The 17,964-nt window shown below is 30.5% G+C and overlaps 1 protein-coding gene across 1 annotated transcript; it reads right to left on the reverse strand.

Annotated features, from left to right (window-relative positions):
- Positions 1–3,336: 3,336 nt before the first annotated feature.
- Positions 3,337–14,317, reverse strand: LOC143922307 (uncharacterized). Its single transcript, XM_077445532.1, has 10 exons — positions 14,289–14,317; positions 12,602–12,771; positions 12,362–12,516; positions 12,098–12,279; positions 11,804–11,966; positions 9,479–9,710; positions 7,657–7,895; positions 6,389–7,571; positions 6,165–6,301; positions 3,337–3,456 (listed from the first exon to the last, which is right to left on the reverse strand). The coding sequence occupies exons 1-10, from the start codon at positions 14,315–14,317 to the stop codon at positions 3,337–3,339; spliced, it is 2,610 nt and encodes an 869-aa protein (XP_077301658.1).
- Positions 14,318–17,964: the final 3,647 nt, after the last annotated feature.

The raw sequence follows: 17,964 nt of genomic DNA on the forward strand, positions 1-17,964 counted from the left end.
AGAAAATTGTTACAAATTGTTTCAAGTCTGAGAAATATAAAGATGTGTATTTAAAAACATAACAATGAAAATGAAACAAATAAACAATAAATCGCGAACGTTCTGTAAATTCTGCGAAATAATAAAAATTTCAGTTTTGAAAACTTAAAATACGTTTGCTTGTTAGTATCTTTCATTTAAAAGGAAATCTTTGGTATGGCATCAGAAATGAAATTATAATATAACACAGTCATTTAAAATGCCTTGTACATATATGTATGTACGTAACTATAATATAATAATATATGTATGTTAAGTAAAAAACAAAGATTTGTATTATATATTTGTAGTTGGTAAACAATAACACGTAAGTACATAATATCTTGGGATTTATGTTTATAAGCATTTCAAATGGAATATTATCTACTTCAATTTTTAATGAAATTTGTATTTGTTTTATTGGTTTGTTTCTTTTTCGATTTGTAAAGAAATGAAGCATCAATCTCACACACGATTTACCCAATACACTTAACACATACTACATAATATAATATAACTATATAAATTTAGTACAATGCTATTTATGTATATTAAATTTAAAGTGTAGATTGATATAATATTAATATATCTTATAATAAATGTTTTAACATGAAGAATTTATATGTGTATAACGGCAATTACTTTGTAAGTAAAATAACTTTTCTCTTTATAAATTTATAATATATATACCTGAAATATATATATATATATATATATATATATATATATATATATATATATATATATATATATATATATATATATATATATATATACACGTATATATATAAAGTCTGATTATATAATATACTCGATAATATATAATCAGACTTTATAAATAGTTTTAATTATTCATTCCATTTATAAACAAAATTACATGAATGAGAGATTTAATTTGAAAAAAACAATGAGCATTATTTTAATGAGAAACTACTACATTTGACATTACACCTAGGTATATTGAACATTGAAATATGTAGACAATATCTTAACAAATTTTAGTTATATTTAGATTATTTTTAAGATTTATTACGACTAATAAAGTATTGAAAAATGTAATAAAACAAATAGTAACAAAATATGTACATACATACATACACATGTATGTACATATATACTTAATAAAGCAAATGCTGGAAAAGTTAAATGAAAACCTTCATGCATAATAAAACTAATAATTCCATTCCTAAATAGAATTTTTATAAAGATATTTTAATATAATAGCTTTTTGATTATCAAAGAATAATAATAAATGAATAAAGAATATATGTAATTAACAAAAAAAATCTGAATACATCTCAAAGAATAGGAAAACATCAATAAAATAATTATCAAATAACAAAATTAAAATACATGTACATATAAAAGTATAAAATTCTATTTAAAATGGCCGACCTATTGCCATTGCTGCTTCACCATGTGGATAAAACTTAGAATAAGTCACAAAGCATGTACATACGGATATTAATCCATTAATAGTTTGTTCCTTTCTTGAGTGAATTGAAAGTAATATAAAGAGATATAATCATTATAATAAAAATTTATTGATGCATTCCGATTTTTTAAGGCAATGATTTTTCAAAAAAAGATTGAGTTATGTAACTTAAAATTAAACACATTTAATACTGACCGCAAGATAAAAACCACTATTGAATGTATTTGATTTGTCCACTTTACGACATTTACGTATGTGTTGTTAACTAATTTGAAATTGAAATAGATTTATCTTACGGCCAGTATGTAAAATAAAACGAATACACGAATTTAAAAACAGTGAAATGCCAATAGAATAATTCAAGTCATATTTGTTGACCGAATATACACGCATGCAGGTAACATACGATATAGAAACACTTGTTTGTGATATCAATGGCATGCAATAGCTGATATACACTTGGATATATGTAGTCTAAGTCCACCTAGTTAGATAAATTCGAATCGGTAAAAGTTCCCCGTAAAAAGTCACAATTGCGTGATTGAAATTGACAGTGGCTATTACAAAACTATGATTTAACTTGGTCGAAATTGGTCCACGAATACTTCGAAATTCGGCACACCCGGTTTGAAGTTCGATATTTTAATCATTCTAAATCTTTACTGTTTAGATATTTATAATTCACAATTGAAATTTTTGAAGCACATATCAAAAATATTATCATAAGGCTATCAATGGAAAATTATCGCATTTAATAGACCAATAAGTGTCTTTAAAAATTAAACAAACATTTACACACGATGTATTGTATGTAACTAATGATTTCATGGAATTTTTTTTCAATCATATTAAAAAAAAAACACACAAATATATAAATGTATATGTAAATATATATATATATATATATATATATATATATATATATATATATATATATATATATATATATATATTATGTTGAATGCAATAATATTTTGTTGATTGTGTAATGAATAAATTTCAATACGCTTATATTTCAATTAAAAGTTGCTAATACTTAGCAACTGTTTGTTTGTATAATAATAAACAATTTTCTGCAAGGTGATTGAAAGCATGCAGGTATGATAAAATGTTTGGGGATTATTTAATAATGCAATAAGAATACTAAGAAAATAATAAATCTTAAGTTCACTTGTAACAATTATGGAATTCTTTTTTTAACAGTGAATATATAAATTTACTTATAATTACTAAACAATACACTAAAAAATTATATAGAAAGCCACAATGGAAGAAATTGGCAATGTGAAAGTATGTACGTATGTATGTGTGAGTTCAATAAATTATCATCTCATTTCACATATGCTTCAACCCTTGTGACTCTTTATATAGAAACAAAACTGAGTTGTAGCGCATCTCGAAAGAGTTGTACATACATATGTATGTATGTCGATTGAATTTAGAAAGGTGATATGAATCTTCAAAGTCACTACAACTGAGTTATGCAAATGCAACACACATCATAAAATTAAAAATAATAAAGTGAGGTCGTAATAGTAATCATCGCGTTAAAAAAAAAACAACGAATTGTATTTTTAAAGATCACAAATCATAAAATCTAAATAAATTGACGAATTTGTCATAAAATGCAGAGATCATTGGTATCATACACTTATTGGTAAATTGACCAGTTTGTCTTAAATTTAATTAAGTGACAGAAAATATTTTGGAAATATATGACTTCTCGTCTTTTACGTTTAAATTATAAACATCGAACATTGAGAAAAAATATATAAGAATATGAATATGAACATGTGTATACATACACGCATACATATGTGTGTGTATGTATGCATGCACGTATGTATACACACAAATATTAATGATAAAATTATAAGTGAATCTTAATCTAGGTTTTGAGTTGGAGTAAAATTTAATTCTGTTGTGTCACTACTATCAGTTACAGTATTTTCATAGTCAAGTTGTATGGATTCTAAAACTTGTTTTTGTTCCTCGTGCTCCATCTGTGAAAAAATATTTGACACTGATCAAAAGCGGGTTTAGAAAACGAATAAAAAAGGTAAAAAAAGGTTTTCGATATTATAAAACGATACTATTATAATTGGGCCTTGTAGAATTATGATGTTACAAAGCTGTCGCTACATATAGATCTATTCAATTTGGATTTTAAGGTGTGTATGTTAAATAGATGAGATAGTGATGAGGTTTTAATACCATGAAAAATAGACATATATATAGATATATGTACATATATACATATATATGTATATAATGCAGTTCTGTTTAATGAAACCAAACCACATAAGTAATATTTCGGTGATTGTAACATCAAGAATTCTCTAATACATCGTAATAGCAAAGTTTTAGGGGCTTTCTTTTACATTGTAAGAAAGTCATGAATATATGAGACGTTATAATTGAAAGTGGCATAAGTCCACTTTGCTTCATTTCGACATATATTTCGCAAATCATTATATTTAATGATACTGGTGAGCCTGCTTTTCCGAGATTCTGGACATATCGAATTAAAATAAGTGAAAATTTGTGAATAAATCAAACAGAAATAGTGTTTTTGGAACTGAAGATTGAACTTCCGCCACTTTCAAATATTACGGCTCATACGTGGATATCAAAAATTTACTCGTGCGGCTAAGATTTTAGTTCGAACTTCTATTAGTTGAGGAATGGCATCAGTTATTAGTAGTTATTAGTAGTGGTACGGCAAGTTTAGTGATACCCATAATTTTGGTAACACTTGTGGCGAAAAGATTTTTATTCAATTCATTAAACTTGGCTTTTTTTTTTTACTGAACATCCATGATAATTTTTGTATGTTTAGTTTTATAATTGGGTGTATATTAGAGTTTCTAATGCGAATATTCGAATATATTCGGCCTATTTTTAACTATTCGTTATTCGAATATTTGAGCAATTATTCGAATAATATTCGTGAAATTTTAATAAAATATTTTACAAATTTAGAATATTTTTAACATAATACAATTTTATTTTTAACTCGAAATGTGTAACGCAACAGTGTATTGTGTGAAAGACCTATTATTCGTCGACTCGGAGTCATTTTATCGCCTTAGTGCAATGGATTCGTGGAACTTGACATTGGAATTCCTCGCATTAGAAATTGAACTTATGTATTTTTCGAAAGAAAACTTTTTGCAGCGTTTATTTGAAACGGAAACGAAAATACAGTCTGAAGCGGGAACGCAATTTTTATGGATAAGCAGAAATATTTCGTTTCATTTATGTTGTTTTGAACTTCAGTTATGTTTCAGAGTTCGTAGTGATACGATATCGATTCGGGTATCTTTTTTCAAATTAAATAAATTAATTAAACGCGCATCCACGTTATAAAAGTACGTTTTTCAAATTCCAAGATAATTCCAAAAGGTTAAAAAAAGATTTCAAGTACTTGGATAACTTTAAAAACCGAACCGAAGCTTTAGATATCCTTCTAATGAAAGAGTGTTCTCCATTTCAGGAATAATAAAAAAAAAGTATGGGGGAGATTAAAGTTTGAAACATTTAATTATTTATTATTAACGCATTATTATTTTTAAAATTAAAATAAAGTTTATGTATGACGATAAATTTACTTTTTCTTTTTAATATACATATGCGGACCACTCCTTTTAATCATTATAAAAAAATGGCAGAAGAAACAGTGGTGTTTATTTTTTATTGTGGCACTTGTGCAGTTGTGAATCAGGGTCAATGGAAAACTCATTAATGATGTGATATGATTTTTGATGTTTCGTCGGTTTCTTTATTTATGACGCACTCCTTTTAATTATTTTGAATTAATATTTCACACTGTTTTCTATTGTTTAAAACTATTCGAATATATTCGAATATTTCGAATTTTACTATTCGATATTCGAACAGTTGATGAAATCGAATAATGGGAAACTCTAGTGTATGTATATTATGTATGAGCAAGCACATTTATGTTTATGATTTCTGATGTTAAAAGCCAACCATGCACACGAAACATGTAACATGTAACATGAAATACATATGATAAGATGATGAAAGAAAAGTAATATAAAGCATATAAATAATATAGAGCATATACTATTTTACGTCATACTGAAAACAATAGTTTATGTTCAGTCTCTTTGATTTGAATAGCTTTAAAAATATGAATGTGTATTGATTTTCATTTTACTTCAGAAAAATTGTATAAAAAATGCATACACATATACCAGTATGTATGTATAATATATTGAAAATTGACAATAACACATGCTAAATGCGACATCACTTTTTCTATCGGAGAAATATTTACGCAGACATATACATATACATATATATGTATACATCTGTAGGAGACAAACAATACTCGAAACTATAATTAGTAGTAAGAAGATTATACATAGTATGTATATATTTTTAAATATCACAAATCTGTAAGCGTTTTCAAAATAACCACAAGTTTTAGTACCAAACTTAAGCACAACCTTTGATTTGTGTTTTAATTTCATTTCAAGTTTGGATGTATAAATATTAAAAAATAGTAGAATTTATATAAAAATATACTTCACGAGATAAAAATATAGATTTTATTTTAAACGATGGACTGCATTTGAAAGAAATTTAAAATAAAATCCGACCACCCTAAAGAGTTAAAAGATGTTGAAATGTATTTTAGAATTTAATACGGCTGATGGTCGAAATATTCAAGAGGGTTATTTACAATTATGTCAGATAAGTTTTGCTGTTGATCGTCTTCATAATATTCATTCTGGGTGTTCAAATTCAGAACGTTATCATCCATCTCGATCATGCTGGACTCCAAAGCGGCCAGAGATCGAGGAACCACTTCGCACAAGTCTGAAATGTGAGTCGACAATTTATTAATTTTATACTTCAAAGTATGTACAAACATATGTACTTTCAAATTATAAATATGTATTTTACCTGAATTGGGATCGGTCAGCTGGTTGATGTACTTGTCGAAACTTTGGCCAGGAATGTTTTGATCGTTCAGTGGACATTGTTGGTTGTTGGGATCTAGCACATCGTTGTTATCGAAAATAGTTTCCAAATTTGGTATTAAATCGGACGATGAAACCGTTGAAGGAATTTTCCTTTTTGAGGCAGACGTTTCTCCCAAATCTTGACTACTTCTTTTGATTCCACTCAAATAATTAACAAAAGAATCAGTCTCGAGGTAATTTTCGTCTGGGTGGAAAATATCAAGTGAGTTCAAAATCGGGTCAGTGTTCAAAATGATTTCAGGAGTCAAAACGACTTCGGAACTCATAATAGTTTCGCAGTTTAAGCCGGTTTCAGGATTCAGAACCGCTTCCGGATTCAGAATGGTTTCTGCGTTTAGAATGATTTCTGGATTTAGAATGCTTTCCGGGTTCAATATGATTTCCTGGTTGGCCATCAAGTCATCGTAAAAAAGATTATCACACTCATTAAAAATACCGTCAGTGGTCAAGTTATTTCCATAAAAAAGATTCTCGCAATCAGCGAGAGTGTCGATTGCTATGGAAGGTTCGATAGGTATGAAAGTCTCATTTGCCGGGGGAGCTTGGATGATTCCTTCAGTCAAGGTATTTAAAATATCCAAATTATCAGGAATGATTGGCGATTGGAACATTTCGGATTTTGTTGTCGGGTATTGAAGAATATTTGAAGTCATCGAACTTAGATCTGGACTAGGGACAAACAAATTGGAGTCTACCGATGAAACAGTTTTAATCGAAAATTCGGGAGTAGGAAACAATTCCAAGTTATCTACTATAGGAAATAGTGTTTCAAATTTTGTTGGATCAACATAGTCTTGACGACTTTTAATCACGGTCGTTTTTTGATAAGTTTCAGAAGATGGTGTATACTGCACGGGTGCAGTTTGAGCTTTTTTGAAAGCAACGCTTTTTGATTTCATCGACTGATTAATTACTGAGATGCTCTTGGCAATAGCCGTTTTTACGGCAGCAGGATTCGGTGGGATTATGGAAAGCAATGTACCAGGACAATATGGGTCGGGACTGAAAGAGCGGATTGATGACGGCGACGGCAGATCGCTGATGAGATGCATGATGGCTTGCTCCAATTCCTCCGGATCCTCCACACACGGTACGCTGCTCGACTTAAAAAATAATACACAGAATGTCTGTTAATACGGACAGGTGAATTAACAATTGTCAAACAAACGTAATATAAATTTTTCTCACCATTGCAAGGTATTCCTTGGATTCTGGATCAACTATGACAGAATATCTTTTTTTCATTTGATTTATTAACGCCATCCCTTCATCTTCGGAGACAAGAGTGTTGAGACACACGAAACTCTCCACAACATTATTCCTTTGATTAATTTCCAGGTAGCCTTTCGTTTTTAAGTGAATGAAATTTCCCGTTCTATTTATCAAACGGTAGCAAGATTCACCGTAGTGTCTGTTGCAGTCATACACTAAACAAAAAACACATCAATTACTCCCGGCTGTAAGAAATATCAAGGATATTGGTTTTTATTTTTTTAATTTATCTTAAATATCGATTACTAGTGTTTTTACCCGGCTTCAATCGGTATTTGTAATATAAACAGCTTAAACATGGCGAAACTAATAGTAAATATTTATTTGTTTTTATTCAATTTATTTGAATCGAAAAAAAATAATATTCAACCATTGTATATCGATATCGTCGTCATAGAAACATTTGTTTTCGATGCTCCGAACAAACCTTACATATAAAGTCTCTTTTGAAATTACAAAAATGATTCAGTAATTTATACAAAATATTATAAGGACCTTTAAATCTTTTATTTATTTTGTTCATGATTCTATGTACTTTAATTCTCAAGTAGGGCAGCCAGATTTATTGATATCCAAACCAGGGCATTTTAATTGTATTCCCCCCCCCCCCAGGCACATATATTAAAAGAATGATAAAAAAAACTTAATAAAATCGTAAACTTAACAAAATACAATTAAAATCATTCCTTTTATAATCTCGCTTTTCTAACCATGGATGTGGATCTACGGTGAGATTGAGATTTGTGCATTTTTTGCAGTTTTATAACTGCGGGGGTTCGGTATTTCTGAATAATGAAAGGTATCAATAAGCAGCTATCGAAAACCGGGACATTTTTTGACGTTTCCAATTTTTTATAGGGTTACTTGAGAATTGGGCTGCCAGGCGTCCCGGTATTCCGGATTTGTCCCAGTTTCAAGCCCCGAAGACCGGGACGAGAGGTCAATACACATAATTTCATATGTATATTTAAGCAAATTATAGTATAATATATAGTCAACACTCCTGTTTTTAACACCTGGAATACTGAGACGGATTACATATGTACATACATATACATATACCGTATTAGTCTGAATATAAATAGCGTGACCTCGAATATAAAGTGACCTATGTCCATATTTATATATTTAGAACAGGATCGAGAGGAAAAAATATTTAGTATTGATCAGTACTTAACCTCAAATACATATAGCGCGAATGCTTTATGAGGAAAAATATTTTAAGTAAAAAAAATACATCGCGTTATATTCAGGCTAATACGGTAACATATTTTAAAAGGACCAAACACAATAGAAGTGCTATTAGAAAAAAACAAGCTATTGGCTATTACGACTATATTCCACTATTTTTGAGATATAATGGTTTGAGGACGTTCCAGAATCCAAACACCCTGTAAAATACACGCAAACAGAACGTAACAATAAATCGCACGCTTATATAAGCTTATACGCATAAAAAATTTACAAAGTGCGCAAGTACACAAAATCACATGTTTTGACAAAAACAAAATTATGTAATGCCAGTAAAATATCGATTGTACCGCAATAGCATCACATAATTTCAGCCAAATCTAATATACATACGTACATATGTATATTACATTTGTACACACACACACAATATATACACTATAAAATAAATTAAAAATATGCATTATTATATAAGATAAAATAAATGAGAAATCGTCGCCAATGGTGTAAAGTGAAAAATAATATTTTTTATAGTATTTTTACTGACTTTGCCTCAAGGTGATGATGACCCATCTAACATCATCTTTGTGCATAAAAGTGAATGCAGACACGCCTATTATTTCGTTGGTCATGTAACCAGCGACCATCGAAATTCGCTGATCGCATTGGACGATGCGACCGTCGATCAGATGACGAGTGCGATATTCAAGCTTCGCAGCCTCGGCGAGGCGCTCACTCAAGCAGGCGGGTCTCATGACGCGAACCATACCAATGAATACCTGGAAGTAATTTGATATTATACATACATGTAGGATCATCAATTCATGATAGGACACGCGGTGGGGGCGGTAAACTATATTCGTTGCACAACGTCACGACTCATAGTGAGTGAGCCACGCGATCTCTCGACGCGACGAAACGTACTGACGATCGCTTACGTAGCCAACGCCAACGCAAAAGACTACGCCGACGTAAACAAACACCAACGTAAGCATACACCAACGTTCAGATTACACTGAGCAATCATGCCAACTTCAAAATTCGTCTGGGTTGGCGAAATAAATCCCAAATACATATGCATTATACATTAAAAAAGTATTTCGCTTTATTATGTTGTGCGTAAATTAATAGACAGTTGAATGTTTCGATATGTTACACTCGATTCGTGAAATTGCTCATTTCACGAAAGTTGTACAAAAAAAAAAGCTTAGTTCATGAATGAGAAGCTTCAGGAATTGGGTGTAACAAATATATAAAAATCATAACTCGAAAACATGACAATAGTCCAATACTAAGTGAATGATTATAGACAGTTGGATCTTTTAATGTTTTCAAATTAAGTATGTACATAACTGGTTTGAATTTTTATATAAAAAAATTGGCTTTGTCGTCAAATGAAATAAAAATAGGTCAGTGGCGGCTCGTCTATATGGGCTGCAGGGCTTAGCCTTAGTTTACACTACCGATATCTACACCCGATCCACCCGATATTAAGTAATTTTTCCATATCCAGTTCCCATATATATTTACCTGTGGTTGCTATTTAGGCACTGGTTATGGAAAAATTCCTCAATATCGGGTGGATCGGGTGTAGATATCGGTAGTGTAAACGTAGCCATTATAGTAAAAATTCATGCTATTTTTGCCTTCCATATGGACTGTAGGGCTGCAGCCCTCCCAGTATAGTACATGTGCATGCTATTTTTATCTGTATTTGATCACCGGTATGGTCAACGAGCTACCACAACCCGATTAATCACTGCAGCCCCCCCCCCTCCCCCACCCATGAATTTTCACGAGCCGCCACTTAAATAGGTACATGAAAATCCTTGGTTTTAAAGATGGAGTTCAAAACAGCGCTGTAGGGTCGGAGTCAGAGTCGTAGAAAATCAACAGACTTTAATTAATAGTACATATTACGGTATGTGTCAACTAGAGTCTCCAATTGTATTGAAATATAAATCCACTAATAAATTTAGATTCAATAATTTATTTTTATAAATCATGATTTTAAATTACATCATTTATAATAATTGTTTAATTGTTCACACACATGCGTGCATGTGTGTGAACAAAGTAGTCGCCATGGTCCGTCTCTCTTTCTCTTCTTGGAATCGTATGTAGTGGAAAGAGATGCGGCATATCACTTCATTCACATGATCGGCCGACAAAAACAAAATAATTTTTTTTCAAAAACATTAATTAATTTTTAAATTATTAATAAATCACTAATTCCGTTGATCCGAATTGCGATAATTTACCGAGTGCACAATTATGTGCACTCAGGCCACTAGTAATAAATAAAATCGTCGAATTGACGGGCTGAAAACCAGACTGGTACAAGTGACATTTTAAAAAAAGTCTGGTTTAAGTGCTAAAATAATAGCATATATGAAATGCTATTATTTTAGCACTTAAGCCAGCTTTTTTTTTTAAATGTCACTTGTACGAGTCTGGTTTTCGGCCCGTCAATTGTACGTATTTTGATGTTTCGATTGTTTCCTCTGCCTCATACTTTTGTGTATTCTCATTGATTTATTTGTGTATCAAATTCATAGACATACACTATGAATATATGTATGTGCTTACTTTTAATTTATACTAATCTTATTACCAATAATTCAAATAAGTAGGGTTATATGTCAATTTTTGGTGATTTTTTAGATTCCTTTAAATTTTTATTACTAGCAATTTTATACGTTGGCAAGAAAAGTCAATCTTATAAAAATCTTTTGAGTTTGAGTCGTAGTCGAATAATAAAATACAGTCGAAGTCCTAATTTCTTCAATACTAATCATTCAATACAGTAGGTATAGTAAAAATAAATAGAATATAGAAAATAAAAAAAACCAAAGACTTATATGACACTCACCACATCATTGCTGTTGGGTATCACGGTGTCTTCTCCTTTTGGTCTATTTCTACGAACATGGCAAGCAGAGATGGTAGTGGCTTTATCTGCAATACGCAGAGCGCCTTCGAAGTGGCAAAGTTCGAATTTCGGGCTTTCCGAACGTTGAGTGGCACGGGCCATCCTAAATTATATATAAAAACAATTAAAATCCAAATAAATAACGAGAAAAATAAATGAAATAAGTTTTCAATGATGTTTTAAAATGAAACAATCAAACTGTTAATTAAATTTGATTTTTTTTTTTAGACTAACCTCGCATAAAAACTACGTCGTTCATCTTTCATTAATTTTTCAGGATTGTTAATTAACTTTAGAGGAAGAAGAAGTTGATTATTAGGACCCATCGGAATGGTCTTTGGCATCAGTTGATACTTTAACATTTCAACATCTTCATTGTGGATTAAGTTAATGATGTTATATCCCAAGAGATCAATCTGGAAATTAAAATTTCAATGCAATTCCAAGCAAAGCCTTTCATATGATATGTTTTTTTAAATGGATTTTTGAAATATAAACCTTGCAGTGTCCAAGATGCTTTTCAATGTTGGATGTAACCACAACTATGAGCCCTTTCCAAGTGACTGTGATTAGAAAGCCACCCAATAATTCAACGATTGCCTCGGCAGCTAAAGCTGACGGATCCATCGGGCTAATCGTAGTGTTTCCAAACACTGGTAATAAAAATATTTTTCAGTGATAAGTATAAGGTTAACTTCATTCTTAACTCTTCATTGTGCTATAAAATGTGTAATATACCGTGTTCTTGGCGTAGGTTGTGGGCTGTCAACCTCAAGATACCAGTCTTGTCGATCTTCTTCGACGATTCTGCAACTAACGGAAGCAATGTTGCCAATTCGTTAATGGATTTGTTCAGACGGTCACGTCGTTGCTTCTCCGCTTTGTTTCTGGCATCCCGAGAATTTTCTCTGGAAATACAGATTCAACGTGAAATATTCATAAATATAAAATTTTAATATTTGACAGAACAACTTTCTTGTTAATACAAATTTATGGATTTTTAAAAATAGAAATAGATTTGTAATATGAACTTATAAGCAAAAAATATACACTCAATTCGACATTCAGTATTCATATATGTATATTATAATGGATCAAAATTCGTCTATAAGCGAGCGTCGATATATAATATACATATATGTCTAAATTTTTAATGTTTTTGACATTTTTTAATTCTAAATGAACCTTATATGTATGCATGCACACACACACAGATATATATATATATATATATATATATATATATATATATATATATATATATATATATATATATATATATATATATATATATATTGATTATTTGACTTTGGCCTACTAACTAATTAAAAAACAAATCAACAGAATTGGACATATAGTTTATCATCACAAAAAACATTTAAGACCACAAGTTTTTACAATGATTAGTCGCAACATGTACATAGGTATTTACACAAAATATGCAGTGAGATTATCAAAAAAATTCAAATATAATATACATATACATATACTAGGGATTCTAGTACCGGTATTACTGATTTTTGGTCAAAATTCGACCTCCGGAACTACTATTAGAACATAATAGATTACAGGTAGTACCCAAAGTGTGTAATAAAATAAATTTTATGCTAGTGAATTGTTTTGAACTTAGAAAGCAACGTTGTATCGGCTAGTTTGTATGGATTAGTCGAAGAATAATACATTCAATACTCAACATTGTTTTAGTGTGTCTTAATTTATGATACACAAAAAGGATGTAAATTTTTTAATATCCTTTAAATAATTAGTTTAAAATCAAAGATAAATTATAAGTATGAGAGACTATTTCTGAATACATATATTGATTTATTACTAACTGACTGTTAACCACGAGAAGCCTCGTCGCCTGTCAATTCTATCGGAAACCTCTTTTTTTCACTTGACATGTATTCGAATACATACATATATAATATATTTAATATATGATATATTTAAAAGCTCAAGCCATCCCTTCCACATAAAAGTTCTTCAAAGTAAAGAACATGCAAAAATTTATTTACTTTTTTTGACACTCGGTGACTCGCACGGTGTGGAAGGATTCAACACTATATTTTGTAATTGAGAATGTAATAAATTAAAGTAATTGATTAAAATAAATAATGATTAACCGAGAGTTAATTAATTAAATTTCATTGCGCTCATTACTTAAATAAATAAATTTCGGTACTACCGGTAATAAGAAATTGTTTGTCAAATGTCAGTATTTTTGGAATATCTAGTATATACATACATATGTATGTTGTGTATTAAATTTATGAAGAACTATCAATGACAATAATAATAATTCATATTAATAGGTAATAATTGTAAGAAAATAATATTTAATTAGTTATTCATCATCATGTCCAGCTATTCACCATCCAATAATAGATGTCACACATTTTTCTAATTTCATACACCCCTTTACCTTCTGACCTTTCTTGCACCCTTTTGCATTCTCTAGAGTACCATTCGAGCAATTCTTTCTTCTGAGTTTCTAGTTATTTTATTCTATTTTATTTTATTGTCACAATCAATACACACTCGCCATTACAAATTTGCTCCAATGCGACGGGTGTACGTTAATGAAATATATAAACAATCAGAAATCAGAAATACAGTAATACATACATATAGAATCAGAATATATAGAATATAACAATTAATCAGAAATAATAATCATAGTGACATCTATGGATTTCAGATTACTGTGTATAATTAATACAAATTATACACAGGCAGATTTTTGTGACAACAGGATTAGATTTTTTAATACCAATTTTCAGGAACCGTTTCAGCAATGATCAGATAAAATTGGCAAACTCTGATAGAGAAACGATCGATTTGGAGTCACAAAACCCCCAAATCTAACCAGCAGTGGCGAGGACACGAACCTATGACCTCAGTGATGCTAAATATATACGCTATCACTAAGCCAAACTGCTGGCTGTGTGACCCACCTTTTGTTAATTCAGTCTCTTTGCTCTCTCCACTAAGATTATCTACTCTTATCATATTTCTCATCCTAAATTAGTTACTATGGGACAAAAATTTAATTTTAGATTGCAATTTTTTTTTACCATGGTGCCGATACAGGTTTCCCTATGGCGGACAGGTGACATTTATGGCCAAAGTTGTATAATATAATAGAGGTGAGAAATAGAAGATACATAAAACCGCTAGCCACTTTACTAGACGCTAAGCATCCGTATGTTACATGTTGAAATACTGCAACATTTGCGAGGCTGATAATTGAAATTAGGTATGAAAATCATTTTGTCGTGTATTAAACGTCGAATATTACAAGTGCAAGAAATGAAAAAAAGAATGGATGAAGCAGAGCCGTAATTTAAAGGCGGTTATCATCCTCACACTGGCCGTTGAGTGCGGCGTACTGAATACCCCCCCTCTCTCTCGCATCTGTACAAAGGCTCGTGTACAAAATGCTTCCCATGTAAATAATATCAACCCTTTAAATGCTGACCAACGCCGATCGGCGTTTTGCCAACAAGTCCATCAGCTCGAAATACCTCGATAGGCGTATTATTTTGAGTACAAAATAAACAAGAACCCACTAAGCCTTTTCAGGTAGAATTGAAAGAAAAAATGCATTGAATATGGGTCGTGTTATCAGTGTCAATGTTTATTAAGACTGGTTTACACCGGAATTTCTGAATTTATAACCATAGCAGAATTTCTCGATGGAAACCCCTAACTGCCGGGTATTTTAGATTGTGCCTTGAAATTTAGATTGTGAGCATTACATTTTAACAACAATGAAGAAGATGGAACTAGTTTTGGAAAAACACATTCATTAAGAGACCTCTTTTGTTTATTTTATATTGTTGCAAGATATGTTAGAGTCTAACCTTTAAAAAACTCGAAATCCTCAGCGTTAGGTAGCGGTATCTAGGGTTTGTTTGGATTAGCTAAAAATTATATATGAATACCTGCTTGCTATTGGATTTCTAAATAATTCTAGTTGGAAATATTGCCGAAATTTTCAGCAGAAAATACGCCAGCACTCAAAGGGTTAAATAGAGTTTTTTCATTTTTGTAAATAGGTATGGCGAATGGAGCCCCTCCTTGTAGCGTTAGTCTGCATTTTAAATAAACTTAAATTGCAAAATTTCAGATAACAATCAACATTTAAAAAATCTTAACTCTAATGGGAGACGATCAATTTGGAGTTATATAGGTATATGCAGTGGCGGCTCGTGGATAAGATATCTGGGGGTGCTGCGGTTGATTAAAAATAATGAAAATGTTTATTTGGATTATATTTTATTATTAACATCAAAATGATCAAAATTAAACATTATATGTATTTTATTTCATTATAAAATTGATTCTTCTGTCTTTTTTCCTTGAAAAAAGGTCTATCACCTTTTCGTTAAATTTTTCACTGTTCATAATCTTTTTTTTTCAATTGACAGCATAGACAAAGCCATTAATCTTTCCTGAACCATTGTGTTTATTATACATGTACATATGTCTTTATTCTATTTATTGATGAAAAACACCGTTCTGGTTTAGAAGTAGTTGAAGTTGTAAGCAGAATTTGAATAATTTTTGTTTGCAAAAATAAGTTTTAAAAATATTAATATATCATTAATAATATGCATTTCTTTCCTTGAGTAAAACAATTCTAATTCAGTTTGAAGTTTTTCTTTATCTAGCATTCGATGTGATTTAACGGTTAGTAGTAGATCTTCCATTGGCATTTTCTTTCAGTATTTTTCAAAATTTCTTTATTAAATAATTAGAAAAAGTATATCTTTCTTTTATATCCTTAATAATAACATCGCACATATTTTTGGCACCTATAATATGTGCGATAATATATGCATCATATTTTTGGCTTCTATTCACTTTAAGAATCTCATATTTGATTTTTGATTTTTAAATGCTTTTTATTATTACGAAATTATGTTCACAATACATCTTATATCTATTTTAATAGCTACTGATCTACTGATCTACTGATCATTTTCTATTTTACAATTTAATTTAATTTGGTTAGTAATCATAGTATTATATTATTCTAATGTTAATCTACAGCATAATAGGAAAAATAGCTCAAAAACCTATTTACAATCCTTATAAAAGTTCATAATACATCTAATACATAATATTAATTAAAGACTCTCTAAAGTCGATGACCTAAAGCAGATTGTGTTTAGGTAATCTGTGTTTATACCTGAAGGGTATAGACATTTTGTTGTAATCACCGAGACTCTTCACAAGTGTGTTAGTATGGTTATTAGTGATTCTGTCATAGAATCTACTGGTTAGTTTGTTAGTAATGTCTGTAACAAACGGAATATTATACATGGCATGCAGTTTTTTCAAGTTAGTATATATGGGTGTATTATAAATTATTTTTAGGGATTTATTTTGTATTAATTGGAGCTTGGAAATATTAGTATTCGAGGCGTTATTCCATACCGGTGAAGCATAGGTTAATAATGGTAATATGAGCGCGCGATATAATTTTATTTTATTTTGAGTTGATAAAGAACAATGGCGATTAAATATTGGATATATTGAGGATCTACCCGGCATCGCCTTGTATTTCGCTGCCTCAATGTGAGGTGCCCATCTCATTCTTTTATCGAACGTTACTCCTAAATATTTTATTACTGACTGCCATTTCAGACTTTCTCCAGAGGGGATTTTCAGATCTGAACTTGGCTTATACTTTCTATTTATGCTTAGCATTTGGTTATAAATAATTTCTACATGCGGCATTAACTTGTGAAAAAGTTCTGACTAAAATAAAAAATTGTATTCAGTAAATTGGTAGAATCTGTTATTGTTTTATCAGTATTTTCGGAAGAATATTTAAGTTCTTGAAAACATTGGCTCAGCTTCTCTTGATTTTGATACCAGTTTAAATACTTAAAGTGACGTGTAGAAGGAAGTGTAGAAAGGTAGAAAGTGTAAGAGGTGTAGAAGGAAAGACAAAAGGTGCAGAAGAAATGAGAAAAAGTGAGGAGCGTGTCAAGCGCGTGGCGCGGCGCGCACACGAACGCAACAAGAAATGTGTATAGCACTGTTGGTAATAGCATCGTTTATGATCACAAAATCATAAACGATGCCTC

Source organism: Arctopsyche grandis, chromosome 2, assembly GCF_051622035.1.
Source record: "Arctopsyche grandis isolate Sample6627 chromosome 2, ASM5162203v2, whole genome shotgun sequence".
Taxonomy (NCBI): Eukaryota; Metazoa; Arthropoda; class Insecta; order Trichoptera; family Hydropsychidae; genus Arctopsyche; species Arctopsyche grandis.

What these genes read in the sequence shown, in the direction of transcription:
- LOC143922307 (XM_077445532.1), bottom strand. Translation starts at nt 14,317, where the DNA reads ATGCAAAAGGGTGCAAGAAAGGTCAGAAG. An exon ending in AGCATCTTGGACACTGCAAG is followed by an intron (nt 12,280 to 12,361) that starts GTTTATATTTCA and finishes TTTAATTTCCAG; the next exon opens with ATTGATCTCTTGGGATATAA. An exon ending in TACCCAACAGCAATGATGTG is followed by an intron (nt 9,711 to 11,803) that starts GTGAGTGTCATA and finishes AATTACTTCCAG; the next exon opens with GTATTCATTGGTATGGTTCG.